This window comes from Perkinsus marinus, assembly GCF_000006405.1.
Source record: "Perkinsus marinus ATCC 50983 genomic scaffold scf_1104296932410, whole genome shotgun sequence".
NCBI classification, from domain to species: domain Eukaryota; phylum Perkinsozoa; order Perkinsida; family Perkinsidae; genus Perkinsus; species Perkinsus marinus.
Window position 1 is genome coordinate 619,484 of NW_003215453.1, and position 15,137 is coordinate 634,620.

The 15,137-nt window shown below is 47.2% G+C and overlaps 2 protein-coding genes across 2 annotated transcripts; both read left to right on the forward strand.

Moving 5' to 3' along the window:
- Positions 1–3,414: 3,414 nt before the first annotated feature.
- Pmar_PMAR022370 (Syntaxin-18, putative) lies at positions 3,415–5,506 on the forward strand (the record flags this gene model as incomplete). The annotated part of the gene is made up of 7 exons (XM_002785575.1): positions 3,415–3,528; positions 3,884–4,071; positions 4,297–4,419; positions 4,584–4,703; positions 4,869–4,971; positions 5,014–5,106; positions 5,354–5,506. 7 exons carry the CDS (start codon positions 3,415–3,417, stop codon positions 5,504–5,506), a joined length of 894 nt encoding a protein of 297 aa, XP_002785621.1.
- Positions 5,507–8,825: 3,319 nt separating this feature from the next.
- Positions 8,826–10,212, forward strand: Pmar_PMAR022371 (hypothetical protein; the record flags this gene model as incomplete). Its single annotated transcript, XM_002785576.1, has 5 exons — positions 8,826–8,905; positions 8,950–9,241; positions 9,392–9,523; positions 9,689–9,796; positions 10,111–10,212. The coding sequence occupies 5 exons, from the start codon at positions 8,826–8,828 to the stop codon at positions 10,210–10,212; spliced, it is 714 nt and encodes a 237-aa protein (XP_002785622.1).
- Positions 10,213–15,137: the final 4,925 nt, after the last annotated feature.

Genomic DNA, 15,137 nt, shown 5'->3' on the forward strand with positions numbered 1-15,137 from the left:
CGTGAGTGTTTGGAGGCGGAAAAGGGCAATCGGACTGCCTCCTACACGATGCAGTGCAAACCGCATCAATGGCGTATCCTCCCTAAGTTGGACACAAGGATATCCGGTACTCAACGATAATGACAGCCTACTTGAAGGAAAACAGCTGGAGTCGAAGAAGAACAATAACAACCCGTAATCCTCTGCGGTGTGTAGGTACATTCACCGGTCGGTTTTTCATAAGGTCCTACAACACAGGTGAGAACTCTGCTGTTCTATCTCGTGTGATGAGCTTACCCCCGGTATGGACCGGATAAGAAATGATCGAGCTCCTCGATCTGAGGGGAATCGATTATACATCACCAGGACGTATGTGATTCGCGATTACTTACTCATTGACAGGGTAGTAGATGTTATTGTCGGCATCAACGTAGGAGGCCAAAAGAATACCGATCATCGTCATGATGCTCATAGTTCCAGAACCAGTGCTTTACTTTTTTACGCTGTTGCCGCGTAAATTGTTCCTCGGACAGCTAGTTTGTGCGTGCGTGCAGCGCAACGACGTGGATCATGATCTAAAACAGGCAAATCCAGATGATTCACCTGCCTCGGATTTGAATAGTCACCTGAGGTAACATATTTCCAGGAAAGAAACGCCGCTATAATCCAAGGTCCCTGACGGAGATTCAAGATGATCGTGCCGAGTTCTATCACATCCTCTAAGTGGGCGTCTGACGACTTCACACGCCCACCTACACTCTACACATGTCACACGTCAGTGACGTGACGTCACGAAGCCCATGGGATTCGAACATGCGTTATATCCCTTGAACCCATATAAATGGCTCTTGTAGACAGAAACAGCACAGAGACCGCTTGAACTCTATCAGCGCCTCTCTTCCCATGATAGGATACCGCCTATTCATAAGTTCTACAGTACCAAATTAATATAAATCGAACTCCTAGAGTGGAATCGTGTGAAATAACGCGTCGCTCCGCTGTATTTTCATGGATTGTTGTACATTCTCGATTATGGCGTCTTCAGATTGCTTTCATGCCTTTCTTGGGCTGGGAATCGGCAGAGGAGAAGAGGATCCGGGAAGAAGCTGAACGGAAGGGGAAGAACGGTAGTAGTAGTGGTTTGGGTCTCGACGAGTGTTGTTACAAAACTGTTGTACGCACGAACTGGCAGTGGTCATGATAGTGTCTGTAACGATCCTCAATAATATATCGTCAATATTGCATGGCCCCACGTATCTTCTGTGGAGTCCAAGAATTCTATATACCTTGGTTCCTGGGCCTCCTCAGAAAGAGTCTTTCTGTTCGACTATTTGCTCACTGTGAAGTATAGACTCATTCAGAGTATAAGGGAATGAATGGCAATCCTCATTGCACCTGCTAATAGGGAATATATTGAGGGTAACGGTCGGGCAGGCAATATCTACGTCTCTAATATGACGATAACTGAGGGTAACGAGTCGAGACGGTGGTGGTGGTTGTGGTGAATTCATACGATATTGGGGAAACTCTCAAGGCTGGACTGCACCTCAATACTTCTTTTGGTATGATCGACCTCTAGTGCGGGGCAACTATGCCACCCTAAGATATGTCTCGACATAACCAATTTCCCCGGATGGGGCAACTATGCCAACCTAAGATATGTCTCGATACAACCGATCTCCCCGGTTGGGGCAACTATGCCACCCTAAGATATGCCTCGACATAACCAATTCCCCCGGATGGGGCAACTATGCCACCCTATGATATGTCTCGGCATAACCAATTTCCCCGGATGGGGCAACTATGCCAATCGAACTCCCATTCGATTTCAAAAATCCTCATGAGTCGCTAATCGACGGACGACGGGAATGTACCCCAATCGGACCTCAATGGTATCTTACCATCTGGGCACACTTAGTATCTTATCCTTTCTAGGGCCGCGTGGGAAAATATTCATACGGTCAACTACATGTGGTGATGACAATATGAAAATACTGAGAAAATTCGGTGGGTTTCTGAACCTTTTACATACCAATCCCTGCAACTAGTGTCGGATCTCCCTGGGCTCAGCTGGGGGAAGCGATCATGTGCATCAGAAGTGCTCCAGGTCCAATCATTCGGATACGACCGCCCCCTTCTCTTCATAGTGCGGTAGAGAGGAGCGGTGAGGGTCTATTCCGTGGCCTCACTGCTGGAATGTGCCTCGGACTTGTCACGGCTACCTCCGTAGCGACTACACGGCGGTTCGATGGGAGGTAGAGATTATTGTCGGTGAAAACGTATGAGATGGTGGCTCTGCAGACTTTGCATGAAGTGATTGGAGTTTTCCGACTGAAAGTTGAGCGTAGGCCTACTCCACGGACCAATAGTGTCATTCTCTAGTGCATACGAATGAACAACACGGTTCTACCGTACTCTACTATGAGTCTCTAAGGCTTCGAATCAGACTAACGAAATGGTGCGCCGACTCGTCGTGTAGCTCCTGGTAATCGGTCATTGATAAGGCAATTGTGCAGGTTCTCCCTCGGTCGTGGATTGCTGCATGTAGGGAAGTGCTCAGGTCTGGGCGGATTGTGGATGTTTCTCATGTTCTATTCGAGATATTCACTCATTGATGATACGCATATGAATGGTGGGTACGGGTTGAGGTGTTTAGGGCCTCTTAGATATGGTAGGAGTGAAGAGAGGAGTACTTGTGATATACTAGATAGTTCAAGTTGCGGGAGTTATTATTCTAGTATTTGCTTTCGTATGGGCTTAATGAGTGAATACAGCCTTGTGAGTTGCATTAGCGCCTTCACGAGCCACATACATGAGTAAGCCTGCATCTCGTCCCTCCCCCTCAGCCATCCCAGCATGTCTCCTCGGCGGTGCCTTTGCTGGCAGTACGTCAGCGTTCTTATACCGACCAAGACTCACTGGCACGCAGGTAATGTCTGTCTGCTCTTATCGCACTAGTTCTTTAACTGGTGAGCATTATAATAAGGGTAAGCTAAAATCATACAGTGCATCCCCGCATAGTGTGATTAACTTCCTGGACATTTCAACTCCCTGTGATGACCGGCGAAATTCACTCGCTCAGCGCACTTCAAGGTGGCTTGTGAAGTTGCTCATTCATTTCCCATGTCAGATTGTTGGAGTAACTTTGGCATCCACTGTGCTTAACCTCTTGAGTGGTTATTATGAGGAAGTTGATCGGATTAATCGTCGAAGTAAAATTTCGTGATTATTTCTGTACTAACATCCTATGATAGAATTACTGGAAATGAAATAATTCGTGTTCGCAAGTTCTCAATGATATGGGTTCAGAAGTATTTTGAGGAAGCGGTCATGTTCCTATTTGCGAAGATGGGGCGGGATGAAGAGCTCGTGAACGGGGGTCTCGAGTGTGCGCATAGCATTATAGTAGTTTTTGTTCAATATCTTCATCCGGTTATGGTGGAAGTTACAAGGGAGTTCGAGCACTACATGACTGAAATCACAGGGAACTCCATCAGACTGTCGCCTATCCCTAAGAAGGTTGATGCTAGGGATGCTATAGAAGAGCAGGTGAGGGCTTTCTGATATGTTGTGTTTTGAGCACGAGGTGCGATAGTGTAGTTCCCAGTTCCTATCTTATTTGCTATTGACTGTTGTTGTCATATGTTTTGCCACTCGTTGGATGAAGTATATCCCTGTGGTCGCTAGGATCATCTCAGTGAGCTGTTGTATCGATTTCCGACCGATGATACCTGAATTTCCTGATAATTTATACTTACTCATTGCATTCGAATCGTTGGAGCTGCAATCGTGATATACAAAGTACCTTCATACGACTTATATTCTCTTGAGGTTTCTTGATAGTGCTATAGAGGAAGCAGTTTGATGATGATAAGCGATGGGGGAAGTTGTATTTCTGGTATAGATAAGTCAAGCTGCAGAATTGATAACAGCAGTGTCGGCTAATCTGGCTGCGGATCGGTCAACTTGGCGTGCTGGAAAAACGACAAGTGTGGGATTCGAACGTATGGCTGCGGATACTCGAGAAAAGGCTGGTGCTGCTATGGATAGGCTTGGTACTCTACTGAGGGAGCGGGAACGATCTATGATAGGGTAAGGGAGAAGAAGCACTCTCATGCTGACCACCTTCGCTGCGCACGAGTCTAGTTCACAGTTGCGGAACTTCAACGAATTAGGCGCACAATTTGTTGAGGAAAATACGAGGATTAGGAATATGAGTGCATCAGGGTTTCCTCCATCTTTGTACTCTATATGGGAATCGACTCCACAACATGCGATGAAATTTCAATTTATCATACTCGGCAAAGCATTTTACAGGTCCGCACCGGCCTTCTATCGATCTGTTAGAGAGATATTGACTAGCCGCCTTAAGGAACTAGATGATGAAGTGCGACAATGGCAGATGTATAAGCATAAAGTGTCTAGTGAAAGGGAACAAAGGTATAATAAACGGCTCACTCTAATCTTTCATCGTGGCATTCTTGATGATCAACGAGCTCACCTTGTGAGAGCTTCATTACGTTATCCTAACCATTCGAACTTGAGAGTTTTCTGGTATCGTTTAGTTTCTGAAACTGTCAGCAGGAAGATGTTCTTGATGGTAGGTATGAAGCTGATCCATTCGCTTTAGAGAAGGAGACAGCCCGAGTGGAGGCGTTAAGGAAGCTCAAGGCAGAACAAGAGGGACAAGTGAAGCATGTTGATACTCTACCAACGATGACCAGGTGGTCTACACTTTTACTGTCGTATTCGATTCCCGTCAACGTTATTGGGTCAGCACCGACAGAGGAAGAATTTCATTTCGACTTTCACTCGTGGAAAATCGTAGATTCTTTTGTGCATAAGCGAACTTATGTTATTCGCTTGGTTGAGCGAGTCATTGTTATCAGTTCTGAGGGGTACTCTCCGTTGGCGAGAGAGAGTCGAGAAGATACTGGTCTTGAGATGGAGAGTCAGATGCTGTTGGCTACTTATACGAACGAACTGGATCATGTAGGGTGATGAACAGGAGAAATGTCCATCATGTTTGTTCAGGCAAGAACAACCCAGCAGAAGGTTGAGGAGTTGAGTCACGTTGTGGGAGTGATGGGCACGAAGGTGAACGAACAGATGGAACAAATTGGCGGGGTAGGCATTCTCGCTCCTCATTGGTACATTGAGAATTATTACCATAAATGATAAATAAAAATATTATATATTGAAGCGAGCACCTTCCCAGGGTGGATTGGTAAGAGATTGAGATTTAGCTGCTGTTTTCTCTCTTGATTGTTAATGTGAAGAAAACAATCAGATGTATTGATGATGGATACAGCTAACGTTTTTACCCAGTTGAACGGTGGCGGATCGTGAGGGTTTTCTTATTTTGGATTTTCAGATTCACTCAATCGCTCAAGATTCGACGGCATACGTCTCAGCAGCGGGAGACCAGTTGATGAAGGCGAGAGCACATCAGTCGTACGCCTGTTATATTGTTACTTGGTTCGTTGGCTCAGCTTTGTCGTTGATCTTACTAGATTGGCTTGTGTAATAATCTCTCATGAGTTATGTTGGTGGTTAATTCATGAGTGAGATAACGTTTGTATGAGCTAGCTTCAAAATTTCTTCATCCACCCAGTTGGTGGTGATAAGCCTTGGAGTACCTGCAATCTACCAGTGGAACTTGAGTAAATGAATCTCAGAAAATGCTAGCTTAGTTCGGGCCAGATTGATATCTATGGTATGGAGATACGATCGAGGAACTGTTGAAGATTGTCGAAGCCGACTGAGAGTAGGCTCGTCGTGGATGAGCTTCAGCTGTTGTACTAGCGATGCTCTTAGTTCTGCATCGTCTTCCCGCCAAGGAACGCCTGGCTTCTCATAATCGAGGATGCGAGTAGTTGCGGAACGACACGGTCGCAACGGTGCATTCTGAGTGGGCGGCCGGAACCACCCATCGATGCGGTGAGACTGCTGTTTCCCTGCGTGACTGTGGATAGAAGAGCAGGAAAACGTCCTTTTGTTAGCTGTTCGCGTGCATTCCGTTTCTGAGGAGTGGGTTTGGTAGCAACATCACTGTGTCGAGTGGGCACGATGAGTTCTCACTGAATGATGAATTATAGGTCATTCCACACCACTAATAAACCAGAATGCATGTTCGACGCAGACTAGTATCGTCGATCCACTACGGCCGACTTGATCTGTCGATACCATCTCGTGATCTCACGCCTACTCGGGAAGCGTACGGGATTCAATAACGTATAAGAATGTATCCACTTCGATGTGCTCGTTTCGAGGGGCGCGTTGTTAGGCGCAGCTCGTTCGTTGTGTTCAAGAAACTATCATGAACGGTGAGACGATCAGTTGCCTCGAGTACGCCTATCATAGTGGGATGTGGGCGCTGGTCACTAGTAGTGGCTCTGTATGGCTCGACCGTGGAAGGGCTGATGCTGAATCCAGTAAAAATCTTGTTGTAGTGATCATCGCTGGCTTTTATCTAGCTAGAATCGTAGTGGTGTCGTCAGAATATATAGCTCAGCAGTATACAGGATAGGAACAAACGATTGTTTCATTAACGCCGACCTATAGAGACAAAATCACTGTTTCACAACGAATCGAGTATTGTCTTGGAATTACTGCAGACTCGCGGCACTGTTGTTCTCTATATTCACCAAGTCAGTCGCATGCTGCAGCTTGGGTCAGTGTTTTCCCAGGCTACTATCGGTCGCTACGACGAGCTCTCACTGAGTATCCCAACATTTGCGGGCTTTCCTTTGGAAATGCGAAGTTCAACTGGTGAGGTGCAGTATGTGTTGGTTGATCATCATCCCAAAGAAGCTCATGAGCTGCAATCCGTTTCTACTGTTGTTTTTTTCATTCGCAGCTGGGTGTTGATTCACTCCGACGGCAAAGGAGTCCTAACATACGGCCGTCTGCCTCGTAATCTCACTCGGGATCTCGAACGAGCGGTCAGTCAGGATGGGGGAGTGAAGCTCATCAGGATAACTCTGGATAGGGTAAGAACAAGCATACGAGCATTCGAGAGCCAACTGAATCTGTTGAGCTGACAACCATTCAAATGAACATAACTGCTGTTCGTTTATAGGACGATGATTATCATCGGATGATATCATGTGATTGCAGCTACTCACATGACAGCTTTTTAATCCTTCGATGGGGGATGAGAGGTGGCGGCCATAGCGGCCCCTCCCCTATTCGGCCGCCCTAAATAGATCTCTGAATGGTATAGTCCGTAGCGGGGGGCATAGCGGCCCCTCCCCTATTCGGCCGCCCTAAATAGATCTCTGAATGGTATAGTCCATAGCGGGGGGCATAGCGGCCCCTCCCCTATTCGGCCGCCCTAAATAGATCTCTGAATGGTATAGTCCATAGCGGGGGGCATAGCGGCCCCTCCCCTATTCGGCCGCCCTAAATAGATCTCTGAATGGTATAGTCCATAGCGGGGGGCATAGCGGCCCCTCCCCTATTCGGCCGCCCTAAATAGATCTCTGAATGGTATAGTCCATAGCGGGGGGCATAGCGGCCCCTCCCCTATTCGGCCGCCCTAAATAGATCTCTGAATGGTATAGTCCATAGCGGGGGGCATAGCGGCCCCTCCCCTATTCGGCCGCCCTAAATAGATCTCTGAATTGTATAGTCCGTAGCGGGGGGCATAGCGGCCCCTCCCCTATCCCATATTCCCACTGTGATCGTCTCGCCAGGCGCCCCATTACCTAGTGGTTACACGGCGAGGTAACTGTTATGGTGTCACCAATGGAGAGCAGCAGCAGCAGCGCATGGAAGGACTCCTGCTTGACAGGACTAGTGGGCTCGAGGTGCGACGATTAATTCTGCTGCTCTGTGTTATGCAAAGAACGCTGAAGACTGCTCGATTTGTATCCTTAGATGTACTGGGACGAAGCAGGAGGCATCTTCTACAAGCACATTCCCGAGTCCCTTGAACGAGAGCTACGGCGAGCATTGGGGATCTGACGTATTGTGTGGTCATCCACTTATCAGCCACTAATAATTCCAATTGTTGTTATCGTCTCGGAAAGCCGCTTTGGTGACTCAGTCACCATGACTGTAACGAGTCGATGAGCATCGAATTCGATGGTCGCTGGATCTAAAAATCAATGATCTTGCTCCTTCTTTATAAGTGTATGTCTCTTCATCGAACTTTGGTGTTGTGTGATCGGTCTCTAGGAACAACCTCTCCGAATCGGTGTCTGTGAGCCCGTTATTGTCTACTCCCCTATGGACGACCCCAAGTCTTTCGCAATCGTCGGAGAAAACACAACCAGCGCTTCTCGGTCTGAGTGGGACCTTGATGCTGATGGTATGTTCAAGACGTACTTCATGTTAGAAGGCTCTTCTTGTAGAAGGCGGCTGGTCACCATCTATTTCGCCCTATCGACCACACGACGGTGATCGTAGTGTAATTCATTCTGACACGTTCATAAGGAAGTACGTCAATGAAGATATCCTCAAAACAGCATCCGGGTGTTTTCAGGGAGGCTCGAGCAAGTGTTGATACTCAAGAGATCGACGATGAAGATGCATTAGTAGGGCGGCTTTGGAACCAAGTCGCCTAAAGCCAACACATAGCTTGCGATATATAGAGCGGCAGAACTCTGCTTTAGATCGTATCGATCCATCTTTTTATAGAAACTATAACTTTTTCATTGAGAGTCTAAGTCCACCTTGAGGTATTTCAGAGAGATAGCTTCGATACCCAAACAGTCCCATGGAAGGTCAGCCTCCCTGTTCAATCGACGGATCACACAGATGTGAGCAATTGTGTTCTTGGCGGGCTAACTATCGCCTTCTAGGAGAGCCCTCTAACTTCTCTCGCTGGTGCCGTCCCTAGGATGGTTGATGAGGCCCTCGAGAAAGCCCAGTCTTTTCTGCGAGAGAACGTCGCTGTCGATCGCACTGATGATCTTAGGGAGTAAGTGGTTGAATCAACTGTTGAGGACATTGGTTCCATGTGAGGTCCGACAGTCAGAATATTCCCTCGGTTGAGCCTTTACAGACAAGTCGACCGAATGAAGCCGCCAGCACTTCTTACTCTGTGGGCACTTTGGAGAACCCTCCGATGGTGCTCCGTGGCAGCTCGGTTGAACAAGATATGCCCAAGCAAAGCAGAAGCATCGAGAGAAAAGAGCAACATGGTATTAGTGAAACAGGAATAGACCCGAAGTCGATCGTTGAGATGGTGAGGGATGCGGTCGCGGGTATGCTCGATGAGAGGCTGAAGGCAAAGGAAGAGGAACAACGACTGCTCGTGAGCAGCGCTGTGGAGGTATCATGGCGAACTACTGAGTAGCGAGTAGTTCCATCAGGAATAATCTGTGGCTACAGCATTTCGATTACTGTTCATGAGATGTCGTTTTCACTTGAAGCTTCGATTTGGAGGATTCGCTTGTTCCATCAGGAATCTCGGAATCTGGCGCAACGGGCTGCGGAACTAGAGTCGGCATTAGAACAATCGATGCGACGCGAGCGTGAACTGGCTCAAAAGTTGACCACAAAAGAAACTGATGATCGGCGAAGCGATGCTCAACAGGTAAGTTGTCAGGAACGATCGCCGTCTCGGGCGGTCCTCTCTTGAGTGTTCTCTCATCGTGCCTTTGTTGGTATGTAGAGCAGGAGTAGTTGATCGCTCTGTCAAGCTAGTTGCTAGCCTAGCGGTTCGGATGGTAGGTGAGCGCACTTTGGACATTTACTTCAGGTACCTGCATCGGCATCAATTGGTGAATCGGAGTTGCAACGAGGACGGGCTGCTACTTCGGAGGACTCGAACGCTTCCAAGGAGAACAGCGAGCATGTGCAAGGGAGTGTAAATGGTGCAAGCCAGATGGCTCAACGAGAGGATAGGGGCAGGTGAGCTTCTGAGTCGACGCTTCGGACTCGAACGTTATATACTTCCTATCGTAAACAGTACGAAGTCTATTCTATCAGTATAAGCTGCTGTATGTAGTAGGAAAGTCTTCAAATAGGATTCTAGTATGTGAGTAATAGTACAGATAGCTTATTGTGGAAGAATATCTTGGCGGTTGTGATTTGTCTACCTTTCGTTCCTCATTGTCTATAGAGTTTGTTGTGTCCGGGTTGTCATATATTGCACCGATCAAGCACTTGTTGAGTCTTCAGGAGCTCCATGCTTTCGCCATCGAGACCGCTTATGGCCTCAAGCATGGGCGCATCGGTGCCCGTCTGTTCGGCGCATGGTCTTCCGCTTACACAGTGGAGTGAGGCGATGCAAGCGGCTATGTGTAGTCGATGCATATCGGAACAAAAATGCCGGTACGCATTCCGCCACATTGGATGATCTATCCTCGTTTACGTTTTATGAATATTGAATTGACGTATTCTTGGCAGGCGTGGGAGAGTGAGATCTTTGGGTTGGGGTACCACGCTCGAGTTTCACGGAGTTTGTGATGAAGGAGTTCATGTTAGATATGACTGTTCCTTTGGGACTTCTCCGAAGGCATCAACGCGGATACAGTCGATTGCTGGAGCATGCGAGACGAGGGTGAAGATGCTGGACGAAACTCTGAGAGAACTGGAGGGTGGCAAGATTGCCATGTTGGAAGAAGAATTAGTGAGCACAGATGTGGGATGAAGCATCAGTAATCACCTAGTCCGGTTATTTATTCTAATTCAGCGTAAACTGGAAGAGCTCACGCGGCTAGTTGAAACAGCTGCGAGAGATCTTCGTGAAGATTTTGAGCAAGCTATGGGTGAGTCGGATGAGTAGCACACAAGCGCATCCGGTAGCGTATCAAGTATCAGAGGAGAATTTAGAGATGGGCCACACTTGTTGAGTTTCTCTATGACTCGATTTTGGCCTCACTGGCTCTTGAATGCGTCAGAGAAGCGGCTCTGTTTGAAGCGCCTCCGCTATTTGTAGCTGCCAAGCTCTCACCACTGGTCAGGATGAGTTTGTGCGTTGATAAAAACTGGGACATTGAATCGGTTTGAGTCTGGCGGGCGTGTATGTTTTCTGCACTGGAAGCCAATCAGTTTTGCATATTTGAATTCCCGTGGCGGCTTCGTTGAATTTGAGAATGCGACTACAGATGACGAAATGCTCTTCTAAAACGTTGGTGTGAATCAACTAACATTAATATAATGTTGATATCACTCAAGGTTGACTCTCGAACTCCCATGATTGAAGGCGTGGAAAACAGCACTTTGTATAACGGTTCGGGTCACGATGTATATTCTATTGTTCGTATGCGGGGGAAATGTCATGTCTACTGCTCAGAGCTCCTACAAGCCACTCGGCGAGTGAAGGAACATATGTTGATGGACCACCGACAACAGCTGGAAGATGTCGCTGAGGTCCGTCTCACAAGTCCGCGAGGGCGTATCATAGTTTGATCAGAAAATCGCAACTCTAAGGAGAGCTCGTGATGAAGGCTCGAAAGTTTGTGAAACCGTGGATCATACAGGCAGGGGATGCTGATATTTTCTATGATGCATCGCTCCGCTCAAATCAGGCATGGTATCGTTCTTGTCGAACAATGCGTCGTCGAAGTCTCAAGAGTGTTGGCAGCTGATCGCTAGACCGCTACCACGCAGTGTGCAGGTGAGTGTGAAAACAGTCGGTGTGCGTAGCCGAAAATCTGTAGGTCCCGTTGGACGATATCCCTTTTGAGGTTGCCAAACGGAAGGAGCTATTAAGAGAGGCTCAATGCTCGGGAAAACTCGTAGAATGATGATCGTTTAAGTCGATGTATTGGTGTCTATCAGCTACGCATGAAAAACGAAGTGCTGTGCGACATCGTGGAAGCTTTAAAGGAGGAAAGGGTAAATTTCAAGAGCAGAGTAGGCACGATGAGTTGAAATTTTAGGCAACGCATGTCGAGACTCGAGAGTACGCTGTTGAGGTAGAGTCCTTGTTAGATGCATATGCAGCTGAGTGGGAGAAGAAGTAAGTCACGGAAATTATCCTGAAGGGGAGTTCGTGGACCAATTGAGGTCCAGGTTCGACTATGTATGTTCCTATTGTGGGCAATCGTTGGAAGCAGCGCTCGCCAATGAACCTTGCTGTGAGGCCACGGGCAGACAGAAGGTGAGCTTCTATTGTAACATATGTTATTGAATAAAAGTATATCCTAACTGTAAGAAAAGCTCGACTAGATTTCTTTGGTTTCCGTGGACACTGTGTGACAGTATTGTAACTTTGCCAATGCGACTTCATCACAGGCACACTTCTGGGTTCCCCCCGACAGCGTTGGCTTTCCTGAGGTGGCTGAGCACGAACGACCGAGAATACCGCTAGTAACGGCGTCCCCGAAACGGAGGTACCTCGATCGGCCTCGGCCTGGCAACCCCCTATTGCTGACCTTTGGATACTGACCAGCATAGACGTGGAAGCTAGCTTTGCAATGGGATGCCGATATTCCCTGCTTAACATTCACAGTTACTCGGTATGTGTATTTTTGTCAGATCTCTATCGAGAATCAGAGCGGTCTCGCCAATGTTCCGTGCTGATAGCTCCGTCGATGTATCGCCATCCTCATTACATTCTAGATTCCGTGATAAATCCCCTTGTATAGGTAGGCAGCGTATAATCATTCAGGCATCAGGCCGATACCTGAGTACATTTTCATTGAAGCTCCCTGACTTATATGCCACACGACCACGTTTCGGCTCCACCTATAACTGCTTTTTGAAGCGAAACGTTTCACAACAAACAGCCTCATTTTGATAACTGAATTGGTTGTCAAAATGAGGCAATTCGCTGTCTCTGAATACTTCTGATGTGATGAGTACTGCGCTCTGACTGATTTCAGGAGTCGAGCGAACTGATTCAGAGATTCTTTCAATTGTGGGGACATTACTTCGGGACAGATTCCCTCAGGGTGGGTCTTTCGTCTGCCCTTTCCGAGCAGTATCAGTGATATCACTCGTCTATGCACCGGAATCACTCGTATTATGCTGATAACTTGTAAGATATCACTTGGCCTTTCCGACGACAGTCAGAGAAAGCCCAGAAGGGAATTCTTTCACGTCTCGAGTTGTGGAAGACCATCAGAGAGGATCTTGATAGCTACGGTGTAAGTGTCAGTCGTGAATGGCGATTTCTCGATTTATAGGGGCGTGTTGATTACTCACGATGAACCATGATCTTGGTTTTGACTGTTTGCAGGAATGTGTGAATGAGCGAAGTGTTGTTGAATCTGGTTACCTCGAAAATAACTGTTTTGTAGATTCTCAACGACTCCGAAGTGGATCGGGTCATGCTCTGCTGTGATACAGAGAAGAGTAAGTTTAGCCTATCAATTCTAGTGTCGCTGAACCTCGAAAGGCGCTCAGTGATTCGCTGATAGTGAGCAGCCTTGTCCACTAAAGCCGACAACCGATAAGAAAGTTCGTGTCGGTTTCTTCGGCGTGCATGAAGCTTCTCGTAGTTTACTCATATTTGACATGTATCATCTTCATGATATTATGAAACAACACCAGCATTGAATTTTCCCTTAATGGACTATATCTCTTCTCAACGGTCTTGATAGCGATCGCTTTGGGTGAGGATCTCTGGGTTGAGCAAGCATGGTGTACTATGTGACCAAGCGAACAGGAAGCTAACAACCTTCAATCCTCATCGGCTGAATACTAGCCGTTGGAACCTCCAGCATTCGAGTCTCAGTCTGATCGACGTGAAGATTCTGAGAACGGAACTGAAGACCCTGAGAAGACTTCAGCACTTCTGGCTGAGCATGGGCATCTCTTGGTGAGGCTTCTCCTACTCTGATTGACTTGCCCTTAAGACATGATGGTGGCCGAAAGGGGTCGACCCAACAGCCTGTTGGCAACAGGGGATCACCAAACTTGGTTGAACATGCCGAGAATAAAGCATCATCAGTTGAATGCCTCACTGTAATCCCGAGTAACATCTGCCAGTTCGAGCAGGCTCGGATTCGGTGACCGACCGACTGCGGGGATCAGTCCCGGACAAATATTGTTATCCTCAACGACTTCGATAGGTCTCAGTCTTTGACTTCCTGACTTCAGTAGGTCAGTGACCTATCGAAGTCAAAATCCTCAGCAGATTTAAGTCACTATTTGAACGGGTGTTTACACTGATATATATAATCGAGTGGATCGTGATGATGCCAGAGGGAGGGAAGCCAGAAACCAGAGGAGTGTGCGGATAATACCACGCAGACTTATCCGGTTCTTTGTCGCACAGGGTGATCCCCATACTGAGTGACAGGTTTAGGCGAAACCACAACATCAAGCAAACTATTTTCTGCTAGAACAATATAGCTGAAAGCACGTAGGTGGGCACCATTCACTGGTACACCGGTGACCGGCGTGGTAGCCCGCAGACGCTGCTCGTTACCCTGACTACCCATTTCGGTCTCCCGAGTTGGCAATGTTGAGATTCATTGAAATCAGAAGAAAAGTCGCACTTCTGATTCGAAGCCACGAAATTTCACCCAGTAAGGCTGTCCTGTTACGATCGCAATGATGGATGTCGCGTAGACTTCAACTAGGAGTTTGATGATCACTGTGTTGGATGAGTTTGGTGAGTTGATGAGGACTGTGCTGTCTGCAGTGAGAGCGTATGAGTTGAGGCTCATAAGTGTTTTTTTATTCGGAGTGAGCACTCCTATATCTGTGGTGGATAATTGTCATAATCAACTGTTGTTTCACGTTCAGCATATGGTGTATTATTTTAACGTACATATCCATATCTTTACGAATCAATACCGATGGCTTTAATTGATCAGCGAAGCTGTTACTGGCCACATCGGGGGGGGCACTGGCGTTAGGTTAAATTATGCCGTGCAATTTGTAGTACGTGGCAAATGTATTCTCTAGTGAACTGAGCACGATTGCCAGGCACCATCAATGACAGTCCGCCATCACGATCATTATCATAACGATATAACTTGATATACACTCAAGTAGCGTCGGTTTTTCCTTCAGACGGAGTTTTGGAGATCGATAAGTTCATGAAGCTGTTCAAGGCTAGAGATATTCAGCCAGATATGAGATGAACCATCATGCTATTCAACACGGTATCTTTGATCACTCCTCTGGTGTTATTACGAGAATATCTCGAGAGCTTCGCGGAAAACTCTGACGCTGATGTGAACCCTTGCCACTTCGCCAATCGCAATCCTCTTCCCTAGGAAAACTCCAAACAAAACAAACAACGTGGA